Below are 16,598 nucleotides of genomic sequence, written 5' to 3'. Positions count from 1 at the left end.
TTCAACTCATATTTGTGGAATACAATATTTTTAATGGTATTAGTCAAGCTGTCTTCAGGGTTGGTATTTTTTTTTTTTTGAGACAGGGTTTCTCTGTGTAGCTTTGCGCCTTTCCTAGAACTCACTTTGTAGACCAGGCTAGCCTCGAACTCACAGAGATCCGCCTGGCTCTACCTCCCAAGTGCTGGGATTAAAGGCATGCAGCACCACCGCCCGGCTAGGGTTGGTATTTTTAAAGACTGGTTTTCAATGGTTGAAGAGCACAGAACAAGGATCCTTAGGATCTCTCAAGATCAACAGGAAGGGAGAAATAGTGGGGAAGCTGACAGCCAAAACTTCCCCTATGTGCCTCAACCAAAGACGAGAGTCCATTAAAAATGTCTGACAGATGATACAAATAAAATTTAGGAGGTACAAGCTAACAAATGTGACCACCAGCATCAGGATGGTTTTGGTTGCTCTGGTCTCAGCATGGCCTCTGTGGTCCTGACTGGGAGTGAGGATGTGCTGTGTTCGCTGGTGATGTCTGTGGAGGAGAAGCACCATGGAGACACTGGTCCAGGCCATGATGCTGATGAATGTGGCATCATGGGCAAAACGCAAGAACACGATGACTACACTGAAACCAGATGTGGAACAGAGAAACTTGCTTTTAGAAACAGTGTCATTGCATGTTTTCAGTGGACCAGTGACTGTCATTGAAATGTAGACATTATTTAAGATGCTGAACAACCAACAACTGTAACAGGAATAATTCACCAAATTTGGGACCCTTCCTCTAAGCATGATCCAACCCCAGTTACCAGGAAGAAGAGTGACACACTGATAGGTACTCAGGACACACGTGGAGCACAAGTTTATGCTTCGGGACACCAGGCGAATAAAGTACTCAAGTCTACACTTGAGGTCAGTCAGAGGATTCCTTGGAGCAAAAACCATTACATTGTCTGGAAACCCAGTGACGAGAAGAGTCAAGGTGCTGGCCACAGCTATGTGGCTGAGAACGACCTGTTTGGGCTCCAGCCGAATGCCAGTCAAGACTGGAGAGAAGTTATGGACAAACAGAATGATGTTGGCCACAGTCCCAACCCCAACCTGGCACAGCAAGACCATCTGAAGAGCCACTTCCTCAGTGGTTTTCAAGGCTGTCTTATGAGCAGACATGGAGGGAGTGTCACCAGACAATGGAGTGGTGGTCAGGTGAGACAGTTCTGTCCTCAAGGCTTTGTTCTATTCTCCAAGCTTACCAATTGATTTGGGGTGGTTTGTTCTCCTGAGAAGGGGGACACTACTGTATCGTACTATAGGAGCTTTGCCTAGAAGACAAAGCATGGACATTAACTCAGAATAAAATTTTGTGCTGATTGAATTCCTCCTGCCTGGAGATGGAAGTTGTGTGGATCCTGTAATTCTATCATTACTGGTCAAAACACAATGACACACATTTTCACACCCTATGGGCTTTGTATATGAATACAGGAAAGTGGCTGGCATGAGCACACGGTTCCTCATCACTATTCAATACAACTTCCTTAAGTTATAGTAATGTATTAAAAATAAAGGTTTATAGGCTACCAATAAAAGTTGTATAGCTGAATGTAGTAGTGGGAAATCAATTTGTTGACCTTTGAGAAAATTTTATACTACGCATTCACATAACAGAATACCAATTATTTCTGATAAAGCCACTCGTGTTCTGATCACACAGGTTTATCTGTATATCCTCTATACAAAAAAAAATCCCCATTTGCTAATGACTCGTTTATTCACAATTTTAACTATCTTAATTGTCATTCTAAGCAGTCAGGTCCCAGAAACTGCACCATCTCCAGCTCCCCTCAGGCACATTTAAAATCACTACACAATCACAATTATACCCTGTGCAAGCCGATGCCTGGTCTGCATCTCAGTTGGTTATATGTTGTTCATAGGAACACTCAGCCTCCATGCATCAGCAAAAACCTACCATCCCACATACAGATGTCACACCAAGTGCTATTTTCAGTTGAATGCTAATCCATGCAACAGACATTTCTTTGAGAAGAAAACAAAGCATTGGCCTATGTTAATTAAACTGCAGACTTCCACAAGAAACAATGAGTTGGCTTCAGAAGAGAATGAACAGTGAAGAAGGAAGAAGGGAATTTTAAGAAATCTATGGTTGAAAGAACCCCACCTTCAGAGCCACAGCAAGGATGAGGATGCTCACAGGATGAAGGCAGCTCCTGAGCACAGTTCCTGTTGAAGCATATCTCAGAGTGCCTCGCCCACTGAAGACCTTCTCTGTGTAGCTCTTGGCCTGAGAAAGAATGCAAGGAACTTACCTGTTCCTTAGTTTCCTGGCAAAGCCATGAAGGGGACCCAGAAGAGTCCAGGTTTCCAGTGATTATAAAATAACAGCGTACCTGGATGTGGCATCCCTCAGAGAGCTCATTACTGTGTCATCTGTGGTGTCTGTGAGATTGTCTGCATGGAAACTTTGGGATACCTCCAATGAAGGAAAACTTTGAGCAAATCTCCTGTTTTACCTTCTGGTGATTAATGATGGTATCTAGAAGTTTGTTAGATCTTAATGAATAGCTGGGCAGAAATTAGAAAAAAGTTTTCATGTTTCCTTTGGGAGAATCTAAGTTCTGAATTGGTCTTGTAGTCAGGTGTGAATTGCTGTACTCAAGGGTAGTTCAAGGAATTCGTTATGTGTATTTCCAGGGAGTACTTTCCTCCATATTAGTTCACTCTTGCAAGATCATGCTGACACCAAGTCCTTCCAGAAAGTTATCAACATGTTGTTTGGAGTCTGTTATTCTTCAGGATTATTTCATTCCATATTTTCCCATATGTGTCCCAGGACATTTAAGTCTGACAGACTGATTAACTGAAGTCATTGTTTCCCTCCCAAGTCCCGGGGTTACTCCATTTGTTTTCATGTACACCATGACTTGTTTTCTGAGACACTCATGAATTCTGATCAGAGGCCTAATAGACTATGTTAGTATCTGGAGAATCTGCTGTGGAGAGAAGCAATCCTGGACATACAGGCAAAGATACAAATTGAGCAACACTAAGAAGTAAATAGATCCAACCACATTCATTGTTGCTCTGGGTTTAATAGAAAACTAGAGACTTATTTTTTATTTTCAAGTGGTGTAAAGTAAAAACTGCTGTGATAAATCCAAGAATTGAATCTTCTAAACCTTTATTAATATTCAGACCAGCAGCAAGATTGTCTCAGGTACAGTTAAAGAACATTTACTTGGATGTGTAAGAAGCAAACTATCATTGCACAATATTTTTCCTAGGGAACACACCAGTATTTCTGATATATATATATATATGACACAAAAGGGAGAATAATATATCCTTTATTGAGTTGGTACCTTATGCTGGTCTAGGAAAAGCATATATATCTCTGTTTTCAATTGTAAAATTTGCATTGGCCAATTGACAATTACACATGGAATATTAGCCTCACAAATTCATATTTAGATATGTGGAAATTTTTTGAATACCAACAAATATATTATAGAATTTTTCATTGTGGGAAATCCTGTTTATTTGAATATGAACATCCATAATAAAATATGCTATGATTCCATTGGTAATGTTGTTTTACAGATGAATGCACTGAGGATGAATTAAATGAAGACACCTGAGCACATTCACAAAAGTAAGAAGTGACAGAGACTAGATTCTGTGTCTCCAGAATGCTACACTACTGTTTACTGCATCAGTTAGTATTTGCTTTAAAACATTTTTCTGATATCCTTTTTTAATGTTTTTAAATTCTCCTTTCATATATTATGTCCTGAATGCAGTTTATTCTCCAGGGAGGAAGGGGATAGTAGAAGTGTGTTTTTCATGTGGAATAACCTTAAAAGTCAGGAATTTAATAAGGATCATGGAAAAATGAAGGGATAGGAGATATAATACAGAGAAATAAAGGATTAAAGAAGAGTAATTGGACATGAAGAGTTAAATCTGGGTGTGTGGAGGAGCGAAACATAGAGAAGGGAATATGGACATGGATAACTAACCCTAAGTGTCTTTTGAAAAACAGTACAGATATATACTAGTGTAGGAGCATCCTATAATCTGTACACATGCGTATTTCAAAAGAGTTTTAATGAAGTTACACTATATTAGGTGGACAGTAGCCCAACTAGAAATCTCATGCTGAATAATGTAAGTCCCAATTCCAGGACTGGTTATTTCTGTTTCAGTTGCTTGCTAATCAACTCCCATAGACCCCCCAAGTATCACAGGCCATTACCAATAAATATTGCTGGCATCTCTCCAAAACTTGGTGGTTGAAGACATCACATACTGGACTCACAGAACATGGAGAAGTCAAACTGACCCTTACCTTGAAGATTTGTATAACACCCATGTGTCTGTAGGTGGTATAAGAAAGAAGGCTGACAAAGTTATGTGGCGTGCCCAGATTTCATAGTCTTGGAAGGTGATATGCAAAGTCCTTGAGCAGAAAGAAAAGCTGCCAGAAATCCCATCCTATTATGAACCTTGCAAGCTACAACGAAGTCTGGCATAATGAGACTGGGGCAATTGTGACATGAATGTCATGGGAGAAACCAGCCACTTTCCTATTCAATCTAAGTCCCAGTCCATGAGCTAGAACTCATAAGTGGCACTGTTTACAGGACTAAGAACATGTGGGCCAATGGATAGTAGAAGAGAATTAGACACTAATGCTCTGCTTAATGGACAGAACAATGAAACATTTCCTAATGACTTATTACTAGACCTGTAGATCAATACGTATCTCAGCCCTCATCAGAGAAGCTTCTTGGAGTAGATGTCAATTAACACTGGAGTTGTCAACTGGTTAGTATGAAGACAATATGAACCTGGTTTGCTCAGTCAGATACACATATCATTCCATTTGCCACCAAGGCTTCAAAGTCTTCATGGAGTATGGAGTAAGCAGAATTTTAGGGCCAGAGGTAGTTGATAACGTCAAGGGAATGGTGTTTTCTGGACACAACAGGGGCAGTTACAGATATTAACCCACCAGGATTGTAACAGAATGGACAATTAGTTTTAGTCAACAGGACAGAAGAATCTAGAGTTTTCTGGAAAGACAACCTCAACTGGGAAAATGCCTTTATCAGATTGTCTGTAGTCAAGTCTGTGGGGCATTTTCTTGACAATAATAACTTGGTAAGGTGTTGGGAGCCATGAGGCCTAGTTTCAGACCAGTATAAGAGTGCCTGTCCAACAGGTCTCCAGATGAGGTAAAAGCCCACAGAGACAGTCTCACTTGGCAAGGACCAGTGGACTTTGGGACAGTATAGGATACTACTGGGCCCATGCAGCCTGCATGCTCTCCTCTCCCTTATAATATTGGAGGTTTTAGTGTCATTTTGTCAATCATGTATGGGACAGATGTGATCATTGCTGGAAATCCCATTTTTCTAAAATATTTTCCCCTAAAATTCTTTGGGAGCTAATACTTCTCAGTTTTCTTGTCTGGGGACGTCAGCTCTCACTTCAGACCCCAGCTGTTCTGATTCAATGTTGATAGGATAGAAGGCAGATCTTCCCTACTTCTGTAAACATGTTTTGAACAGGATTGTTGTTCTTGAAAATGTGTGCCTATGTCAATCACCTTTAGTTTTGCAAAGACAGGATTACCTGGTTTGATATGAGCCAAGCTAACAAAATGTTAAGTGTTGTTTTCAGTTTAAATTTGATTTGATTCAAAGTTGGGAAAAGAACGTATTTGACATATTGTTTTTTGCTGGAGGTTAACATCGGAGGATGGGAAAAACTTGTTTGTCAGTGTGAAAAAACATGCTTGTTTTTGATGTACAAATAAAGATGACTGGAGCTTTTGGGATGGTCACTTGCATGAAACTCATTTGGTGGTCGGATAATTCCTTTCTTTCTTCTGATGACCCTTCCCTGTCACAGGACCTGAACCAGGCTGCAGCTGGACTGTGGCAGTAAGACATTCCCACTTTCTTTCCCACTCTAGAAAAACGTCCAGCCATCTAAACTTTTACAAAGAAATCCTTTTTTTTTTTTTTTGCTAAAAGTATTTCCATTCTTGTACCTATTTAACATATTTATTCTCCAACTTATTGTTTCTTTTTCTTTTCTTTCCTTTCTTCATATGTTTAGACTCAGTAACATTAGTAAAGTTAAAGAAAATTTTGATCCCAAACTACTTCTTGCACAGAATGTTATATATGTGTGTGTGTGTGTGTGTGTGTGTGTGTGTGTGTGTGTCTTAGAGTCAGTGTCATTGAGTTGGGCTGTGGATGGGTGACTTTCATTGGAATGAAATATCATTTAAGACACTGAGGAACCATCAAGTGTCAGAGCAAAAACTCAGAACAACCACAAGGTCTGAAACCTAAGGACTTCAATTAGATCATTTGACTTATATGGTTTAAGGGGGGAACTGATTCTTTAAGTGTTTATCGGGGCCACACCTCTCTGTCTCCAGACCCCACCCGTTAAATCTGCCAAACTGCAGCTCCTCCGGACCATACCTACAGCATATTTTTCATCAAGTTGTCCAGTGACCACTACATGGGTACCCTGGCACATGTGTCTACACACACACACACACACACACACACACACACACACACACACACTGTCAATAAATAAAGTACTAAAGATTCGAAAGGCATGAGCTGGAGAGAGTCTGAAGAATATTTCTTTTAGTGGTAAGACTGGTTGAGGATAATGGAGGAAAAATTAGACTGTTGGACACAATCATCAAAGTTAACCAAGAGGGTGGACAACAGGCATGTTTGTCTTCTAAAATCTCCAAGGAATATACTAATGATCATTTGAAAACAGGTCTTACAACAAGTGTGGAATGCTGGGACATCTGAACCATAACGTCAGTAGCAGCTCCAAAGCCTGATGTGATGGTTACAGTAAACCTGGGGGAACTGACTCAGTTTGGGGGTGTCTCCTCACAGATCCTGAGAGGACATGCAGCAGAAGACAGTGGGGACCACAGTTGGAGACAGAGAAGCAAAGGAATATGCAGGATGCTTTCAGAAATACTTGATCCTTAAAATAACATTTAACGTGTGATTTCAAGTGTTTACGTGGGGGTTTTGTGTGGTTTCTTTATCATCACAAGTTTCTAAAAGGGAATTGCAGGTTCTTATTGGAGTTCTTAATGTTGTTAACGAAAGGATTTAAAAATGCATCAAAAAGATGAAGGATGAAATGATTCATGTTGAAAAAAAAGGCATGCTTCTCACAGGAGGGTAATGAACATGTCCTGGAGAAGAGCCATGAACTCCACTTAAGCCAGCATGAAATTCAGCCATATAATGGAAGACAATTGCCTGGTGAGGTGTGGGGTGTGAGGAAAGACTAAAGAATGCCAATTTTAGGGCAAGATTGCTTAGAGCAGAGATAGAAAAATACTTCAGAACAGCTTGGATATGCTCTTGTAAAAAGTCTATGCTAGACATAAAAATCTGGAAAAGTAGAGTATTCTACTTTTTTGAGGGGTGATTTTGAAAAAGGGTTTCTCTGTGTCATTTTGGTGCCTATCTTGGAACTCACTCTGTAGACCAGACTGGCCTTGAACTCAGAGAGATCCACCTGGCTCTGCCTCCTGAGTGCTGGGATTAAAGATGTGCACCACTGCCCCTGAAAGGCGATAATTTTTCTAACTTCTCTTTAGCATGGCTTAAGATAAGCCCAACTTCCTAGAGTGGTCCTTCCTTCTTGAGGCAGAATACCTCGGCAAGGTAATGGACCCATGTAACTTGAATGTTGAGTCTACAATTAGGCCAGAGGTTCTACTCACTAGCTCAGACCATGTTTACCCTTAATGGACTTCACTGTTACTCAAATATACTCCCCTAAGTGGATATCTAAAATGATTGAGGAACTAGATCAGGTATCAGAGATCTCAGCCATTTCTAACATCTGGGATATCTGGAGAGGGTGATGGTGCTCAGGGATCCACAGACATTGCTGGTTTTAGCCAAGAAAGAAACTGGTTTTTTACTTTGCCATCTCATTGGGCTGAACTACAATAGTCAATATGTGTCCCCATGTTCTTATCATCCCCCTCTGAATATGTGTGAATTGGTTCTCATTTGAGGTGTGAATTGCTGCACTCTCTGGCAGTGTCTGTGCAGAAGCACCATGGTAACACTGGTCTAGACCATGATGCTTACAAAGGAGAGTCATGGCAAACCATGAAAGACCATGCATAATCTGAAGTTAACTCCCTTTTTCAATATGTTCTTGGAGAGAAGGCTCCTATTGTTCCTTATAACTGATGTGGGACATTGAGTACGAGAGAAGGGGGACCCCTCAGAGTGATCTGTCTAATAAATCACAGAAGGACACTGAAGTTCCATTTTTGTTAGAGGTGAAAGAAAGCCCCCCACAGGGGATCTTTCCTCAAGAGAGACCCCAAACCCAAGGAACACACCAAGACCACAGATCAGATGCAAACAGCAAGAGGGTTTATTTGAATACACAGGTACCTGGGGCGACAAGTCTCTTGGAGGACTTGCGCGCCTTCCTAGGGGAAGGGGGACTTCTTATAGAGTCCTGGGGGCAGAAGCACGGTTACAGAAGCGAGAAGCATAGTTACAGGGTCCCCATTGGTTAATTCAAATAAGGCCAGGGTGAACTTGGGGGCTATCTTTAATTTTTAGAAATGTGCAGCTGTCTGTTCTCCAAGGCCAGGTAGCCAATTATAGATATCTTGTTCTGACTCAAGGTTTGTTCCTCCCAAGACCGGGTGTTTGATATCTCCTGCCTTGACTCAAGGTTACTTTCCCAATTATCTTTCTCAAGGCCGTTTCTTAGGCTAAGTTACTGAGACGGGGGGCATTTCAGAGGAAGAGAGAGGGAAAAGATCCTTGACTGGAGCCTGGGAGGAGATGAGAGTGAATTTAAAGCAGGAGTTATTGGAGTGGAGCATCCTAGGCAGGGAACTAGGTGAACCAAGCTCACAGGTTTTCAGCGTCCTCATCAAAGCCTTTATATTTGTAATGGGGTCACAAGACCATCCATTACACTCCTCAATCATTTTCCTTTGACCTCAGTGGCTGGACTCATCATCTGAGAATTGCTTGGTTACTTTGTGTTGTAGAAAGATTAGATTTAGATATGTGGTGGTTTAAATGAGATTGGCCCCTGTAGATGCATGTGTTTGAATTCTTGTTCCTAAGTTAGTGGAACTCTTTGAGAAGGTAGACGACATGTGGCCTTGTTGGAAGAGGTGTTGCACTACATTGGAATTTGAGGATTAACAAGTCTCACAACATTCAAAACACAGTGCTCTACATGGGATGTCTCCATATTAACTGAGCAAGGTGCATGTGAGCTCACAGAGACAGAAGCAGCAAGCACAGGGCTTGCAGGAGTCTGTACCATGTCCTCTGCATATACATTTGCCTTTAGATTAGGATTTCTATGTGACTCCTGAATGTGTGAATGAGTGGGTCTCTGATTCCTGTATCTGCTCTTGGGGCTCTTTTATTTCTGTGGGGATGCCTTTCCCAGTCACAATATGATTGCTTTTGTTTTCTCTTAGTATATTATGTTTTGTCACAATTGGTTTTCATCTTTAAAAAGACCATTTTTTCTTAGGAGAGACAGAGTGAATCCAGAAGAGGGGACTGGGTTGAAAAGAAGTATGAGAAACTGTCATCAGAATATGAGGTATAAGAACAGAATCTATTTTCAATCAAAGGAAACAGATGAAAACAGATATATATTATTTTGTATAAAAGAATGTTTGCTTGGATATTTGTATGTGTACCGCATGTATCCCGATACCCTGAGTGATCAGAAGAGGGCACTGAATCCCCTGGAACCTGAACCACAGATACTGTGAACCGACCCAGGGTCCTTCCTAAGGGAAACAAGCACTCTTAACCGCTCAGTCATTTCTCCAAGGCTGGTATTAATAACCACAGAGCTGGAAAATAAAACCTAATAAAGCCCAATCCATTCAAATACAGACTGAGTGGACACATATTTTGTTCTTTTAAGGCAGTACTTGAAAATCTTACCAACAAAAGACCAATACTTGGAGAGAATCCCATTTTTATTCAAAGTATTGAACTTTGACCTTACAAAGATATGATCCCAGATGACATATCAAATCTCACCTTTCACTTCCATTCATAACTTACTCAGACCTTCATAACTTGATCAGGCTTGCCCACTGTCTTCCTGATGCTGGTAAATCATCAGCTATGTTAATCTTTATATACATTTTTTAGCTACAAATATTTTCATTTTAAGACCTTTTCAACAATGTATTTTCCTGTGTCCTGTTTCCTTTTTGTATTTTCTTTCATCATATGATGAAACAGAGCAAAAAAGTGAATTAAGATAAGGAGAAAGTTGGCTCCAAACTTGAAGTGTAACATTATAGCAATAAATTAATATCTCCAGTATACACAGTGTTCAAATATGAAGCATTGTATATCCCCTGCAAACACCATACACAACAGGTCACTCAACAATGTTTTCTGCATTGTACAGTCCAGGAAATGTTCTCACATCTGCATGCTTGTGGTCTCCTTGGAGGTAAAATAGCAGATGAATCAAAGCAAAATATCAACCAACTGAAATTGACAAAATCTAACAGAAAAACAAGGAAAAGTCCTGATATAATGTCATCTTGAGGCAAAGGCTGAGGAGTTTAAGACAGATGTTCCCCTCTATCCTGCAGGTGGATGAGTAGCCCATTAACTCTTTCTATTGTAGACATCATTATATCTAGAGATGGACAATTGTCCCCTGTCCTTGAAATAGTTTTCCCCTCATTTGTTATAATGGGAGTGATGTCTTTCCCCTTGTATTGTTTTGCTGTTCATATTGGTGCTTGCCACAGAATCAGAGCCCATCGTGACTCAGGGAAGGGATATTAGAGGACTGTTGAAACAAAGTGTTTGTGTCTCAACTGAGTAGACCTAACCCCATCTCCCGATCCTGCTTCTCAGTGATCTCACAGCACACCTGGAAGTGCACACACAAAAATCTAGACCCTCTGTAATGTTACAGGCTGCAAATAATACCTCTTTCTAGATGACCAGAGGTTATAGAAAGAAGCAACTGTGTGTGCTGGACATGTGTATTATTCTGGACAGAAGATTTACATTCTGACAATGGCAGAGTGGACCCTAAACACCTGAGAATCTCTAATTTCCTCATGCTTCATCAAAAGTAAGTTTACACACACACACACACACACACACACACACACACACACACACACACAATTGCATATAACTACTATGTAGCCAACAGATGAATCGACACCCTAGTGTATATTACCTTCACATGTAGGCTTTGGTATGGAGATGTACTCTTCCTTGTGTGTTCATGGTTGATGATGCTGAGAGAATCCTAGAGCAGTGTATGGCATACTGGAGGTGAGATAGATTTATTGTATCATCTTAGATATTCTGTAAGTGCTCCACAGTTATTCTAAACAGAAGATGAGTATTTTGTGACTCAACCTCTATTCCTAAACAAATACCCACCATTATTAAAAAAAAAACCCAAAATATTAAAAATTATAAACTGTGCCCATATCGGCTAACAGAGTATACCACCAAGAGAAGGGCAAAATAAACAGGGGAAAAAAATGAGTATATTAGGAAACTAGGAGATTTGTTTTGATTTTCAATGATGATAAGGAAAATATCATTCATTGATTCCCAGAAATGAAGCTTCTGCTACTTTATGTATATTTGTCCCTCCAGCAAAATTTCTTTAGAGAGACACAAAGAATGTTTACCTGGATATGTAAGTAGCAATCTATCATTACACAATATTTTCCCTATCTAACATGCCAGTATTTAAGATAAACATAAGTGTAAAAAAACTCACAAAAAGGAGCAGAGCATATTAATTTTGTTTGGGTGCCTTATGTGGGTCTAGACTCTAGGAAAAGCACACATCTCCATTTTCAACTGTAAAATTCATGTCTGCCAATTAAAAATTACATGTAAATACATGTAAGTTATTAGTATCATCTATATAAGATAACATTTCCATAAACTGTTCAAACAACAAATATAAATATCTTTGACATAAGACTAGTCCAACATATGACTGAGCATATATGTTCAGTGAGTCAACATGTCTGGTTTATGAGGAAGGATTTTCTAACAACTATTACTTAACAGAGTGTTTACAGCTGCTAGAGAAGCTGTCCTCTGTGTTTGTCATGTTGACTGTGGTTCTCAACAGTTGAAGAGCACAGAACAGGGGTCCTTAGGATCCCTAAAGATCAACAGGAAGGGGGAAATAGTGGGGAAGCCTGCAGTCAAAGCTTCATCTACATGCCTCAACCACAGACGATAGTCCATTAAAAAAGTGTGAAAGATTACACAAACAAAATTTAGGAGGTACAGGGCAACAAATGTGACCACCACCATCAGGACAGTTTGGGCTGCTCTGGTCTCAGCATGGCCTCTGTGGTTCTGATTGGGAGTGAGCATGTGCTGTGTTCGCTGGTGATGTCTCTAGAGGAGAAGCACCATGGAGACACTGGTCCAGGCTATGATGCTGATGAATGTGGCATCATGGGCAAAACGCAAGATAGCCATGCCTACACTGAATCCAGATGTGGAGCAGACCCACTTGCTGTTATTGTTAGTGTCATTGCCTGTGCTCTGTGGACCACTGACCTTCACTGGAATATAGACACTATTTAAGACACTGAACAACCAACAAGTGTAACAAGAATAACCTAGGACATCAGGGTTTCTTCCTCGGAGCATCAGCCTACCCCAGTGACCAGGAACAAGAGTGACAAACTGATGGATGCTCAGGGCACAGGTGGAGCACATGTTTGTACTTCGAGCCACCAGACGAATAAAGAACTCAATTTTGCATTTCAGGTTACTTGGAGGACTCCTTGGAACAAAAACCATCATCTTGTTTGGAAATGCAGTCATGAGGAGAAGGAAGGCATTGGCCAAAGCCAAGTTGCTGACAATGACCTGTGTGGGCCTCAGTTGAGAACCAGTAAATATGGGAGAGAAATTGTGGACAAACAGAAGAATGTTGGCCAGAGTCCCAATCCCAACCTGGAAGAGCAGGAGGATCTGAAGAGTCAATTCCTCAGTGGTTTTTAGAGCTTTACTCTGAGAGGACATGGACATGATTTCTGTGCAGTCTGTAGTGATGACCAGGAGGAACACTGCTGTCTTCAATACACTTCTCATTGTCTGAACATAATCAATGTTTTGAGACTTTACTTCTCCTATGAAGGGAGACACTACTGTATCACACATAGTACAGGAGCTTGGCCTGGAGAATACTACGTAGACAACTCAGATTTTATTTTGTACTTCATGTACTTTCCCTCACCTCATGATGGAAGTGTGTTAGTGATACAACTCTATCTTTCTTGGTCAACATGACACCCATGATAACACATTATGGCATAAAAACACATGAACACTAAACATTGGAACACATATTTTTATCTTTCAAATGCAACATCTTCCCTCAATGATACAATTTTAAGAAATTCAAATTGGAGTTTGGAGAGATAGATGTTCAGAAGATTCATGCTCAAATCAGGCTTCCACATGATGATTCACATCCATCTGCAACATCAGTTCTCCAAATTGAATGTCCTCTTATGTCTGCTGTGGCACTGCACAAATGTCGTACCAGACATACAGGCAAATAAAATTCTATATACATAATGTAAAATTACTATATCTTAAAGAGGATAACAAAACAAATTTATAATTCAAAAAATTATGTAAGTAAAGTAAGTAGCAAAAAACAGTCACCTTTTGAGAAAATTTTATACAGATCATAAAAGTGATAGAATATAAAATATAACAATAAAGTAACCAGTTCTCAGATCACACATATGAATGTCAATTTATACACACATATCCCTGTATACATAAGCAACCACAAAATTTTTATGAGAAAATTTGTTCAGCGGATAAACACCTTATGTGAGGTGATTGTTTGCAAGACTAACTAAAAAAATCAGTAGCACTCCAATATACAAATGACAAATGGATTGAGAAAGAAATCAAGGAAACAACACCCTTCAAATAGCCACAAATAATATAAATTATCTTGGTGTAACTCTAACCAAGTAAGTGAAAGACCTGTATGACAAGAACTTCAAGTTTTTGAGGAAAGAAATTGGAGAAGATATCAGAAGACAGGATGATCTCACATGCTCATGGATTGATAGGATTAACATAGTAGAAAAGGCAATCTTATCTAAAGTAATCTCCAGATTCAATGCAATCTCCATTAAAATTACAACACAATCCTTTACAGACCTTAATACTCAACTACATATGGAAAAACCAGAAAACCAAAGATAGTTAAAAGAATCCTGTACAATGAAATAACTTAAAGAGGTATCCAGAGTTGAGAAAAATAGTAATTAAAAAACCACATATTACTGGATAAAAACAGAAAGATATGGACTCCAAGACCCATATATAAGTTCATACACTTGTGGACACCTGACATTTGACAACGAAGCCAAATTATACAGTGGAAAAAGAAGGTACATCTTCAAAAATGATGCTGGTCCAACTGGATGTAGACATGTAGAAGACTGCACATAGATCCATATCTATCACCATGTACAAAACTCAAGTCCAAGTGGATCAAAGACCTCAACATAAATCCAGCCACACCGAATCTGTTAGAAGATAACGTGGACAATAGTCTTGAACAGATTGGCACAAGAGACCACTTCCAGAATATAACACTAATAGTGCAGACACAAGATAAGCAATTCATAAATGGGACCCCATGAAACTGAAATGCTTCTGTAAGGCAAAGGACACTGAAACTAGAACAAAACATCAGCCTTCAGAATGGGAAAGATCTTCTCCAAACCCACATAATACAGAGGGCTGATTTATAAAATATATAAATAACTCAATTTCCACATATGTTTGGAAAAAATACCCAGGGCCAAGAGTATTTCATTTGTTCATAATTTTGTGTGTCTTACCTATTTTAAAGAGGAAGCAGAAACTGGAGATGCAACTGAGCCATGATCAGCTTCCCTCAGCAACACTCAAAATGAGTGATACACCATCACAGTTAAACCATTTGCAAAGACCAATTCTTTTGAAACTGATGTCTCTGAATCATGGCTTTGAAAGCTCTTATTTACTCAGCAGCCGAATTCATATATTGTTTTCCAGAGGAACAGTCTGTCTCCATCCATCAGCTAAAAATCAGCCATCAAAACTTGAACTAGATGTCAAGTTCAAAGTCATTTTCTACTAAATGTTAAGCTGTGAAACAGACATTTCATTTCGATGAAGAAATCATTGACATCATTAGGTAAAAAAGAGACAAAAAGCAACTCTCCTAACCATTAAAGTTGACTTCAGAAAAGTTACAGTAGGGAGAAGAGAATGATAAGCAAAATGAACAGTTGCAAGAATCCCACCCATCCAGACACAGCAAGAATAGATTGCTCACAGAGATGAAGGCCAGCTCCTGAACACTTACTAAAGAAACAAAGCTCATATTTATTCTCCATTTTAAGATCTTATCTTCCCTGAGATAGTTCCAATGAAATGCTTACATCTCTAGTATAATCCAGGGAATATTGTGCAGAGGACAGAATGAACACAGGGTACCAATGTTCATAAAAAGGATTGTTTGCTAGACTAACATCCTCAGAGAGTGCATTACTTTGTCATATGTGATGTCAGTGACAGTGTTTGCATGGAGACTACATCCAATGAAGGAAAAAACATAGGTCCTGAGGGCAAATCACAATTTTACCTTGTTAATGATAATGTTTTTGACTTGGTTGGATTCTAAGGAATAGCTGTCAGAATTTAGAAAAAGTTTCCCATGTTTCCGTTGGGAGCATCTAAGTTTTTGATTTGTGTTTTAATCAGGTGTGGAGAGGTGCACTCCAGTGTACATCAAGGCATTTGTTGAATGTATTTCCAAGGCAGTTCATTGTACAGTACTGTTTCAAACTTTCAAAAAATGCTGGCAGGAAGTCCTTCAAGAAAATTTTTGTATGTTTGAACCAACAAGTGTAGGGAAAGAGCCATGAACTTGAGATAAGCCAAAACAGAATTAAGGCACACACTGTCAGACAGCCCCATGGTGGGTAGTGGGGCTTGAAGAAATACTAGAGCATACAAAACTTTGTGGCAATCATGCTTAGAGCAGAGAAAGAAGGAAGGATAATTTGAAGCAACATGGCTGTGCTCTGTAAGAGCCTTGATAGGATGTGGGAATATGGAAGAAAAAGTACATATTTCATCAAAATAAAATTTTTTTTAAAAATCTCTTCTTAAGCAAGGCTCAAGGTGTACACATCTGAGGTGGTGTTGTGTTCCCAACAATATTGTGCACCCTAGTAAACTTATCTGGGTTCAGAGAACAGACAGCCACTAGAACAAAGCCAAAAATAGTGGCTAGAAAATGGGTCAGAGCAAGCCATAGCAGAAGTTGGGCAGTGGTGGTGCATGCTTTTAATCCTAGCATTTAAGAGACAGAAATACCTCTGGATCTCTGAGTTCAAGGCCACATTACAATCAGCCAGGCATGGTGATACACACCTTTAATCTCAGAAACCCAGCCTTTTA

The 16,598-nt window shown here is 39.7% G+C and overlaps 1 protein-coding gene and 1 pseudogene across 1 annotated transcript; both read right to left on the bottom strand.

Annotated features, from left to right (window-relative positions):
• Positions 1 to 246: 246 nt before the first annotated feature.
• LOC118590629 (vomeronasal type-1 receptor 4-like) lies at positions 247 to 1,164 on the bottom strand. Its single transcript, XM_036198446.1, has one exon. It carries the CDS (start codon positions 1,162 to 1,164, stop codon positions 247 to 249), a length of 918 nt encoding a protein of 305 aa, XP_036054339.1.
• An 11,057-nt stretch (positions 1,165 to 12,221) lies between these two features.
• LOC118590560 lies at positions 12,222 to 13,169 on the bottom strand (annotated as a pseudogene).
• Between the last annotated feature and the right edge of the window lie 3,429 nt (positions 13,170 to 16,598).

Source organism: Onychomys torridus, chromosome 1 (assembly GCF_903995425.1).
Source record: "Onychomys torridus chromosome 1, mOncTor1.1, whole genome shotgun sequence".
Classification (NCBI taxonomy): domain Eukaryota; kingdom Metazoa; phylum Chordata; class Mammalia; order Rodentia; family Cricetidae; genus Onychomys; species Onychomys torridus.
Note: the sequence above shows the minus strand (reverse complement) of the source record. Positions and strands in the feature narration are given on the sequence as shown.

Excerpts from the sequence above, each read along its gene's own strand:
- LOC118590629 (XM_036198446.1), bottom strand. The coding sequence starts at position 1,164 with ATGTCTGCTCATAAGACAGCCTTGAAAACCACTGAGGAAGTGGCTCTT.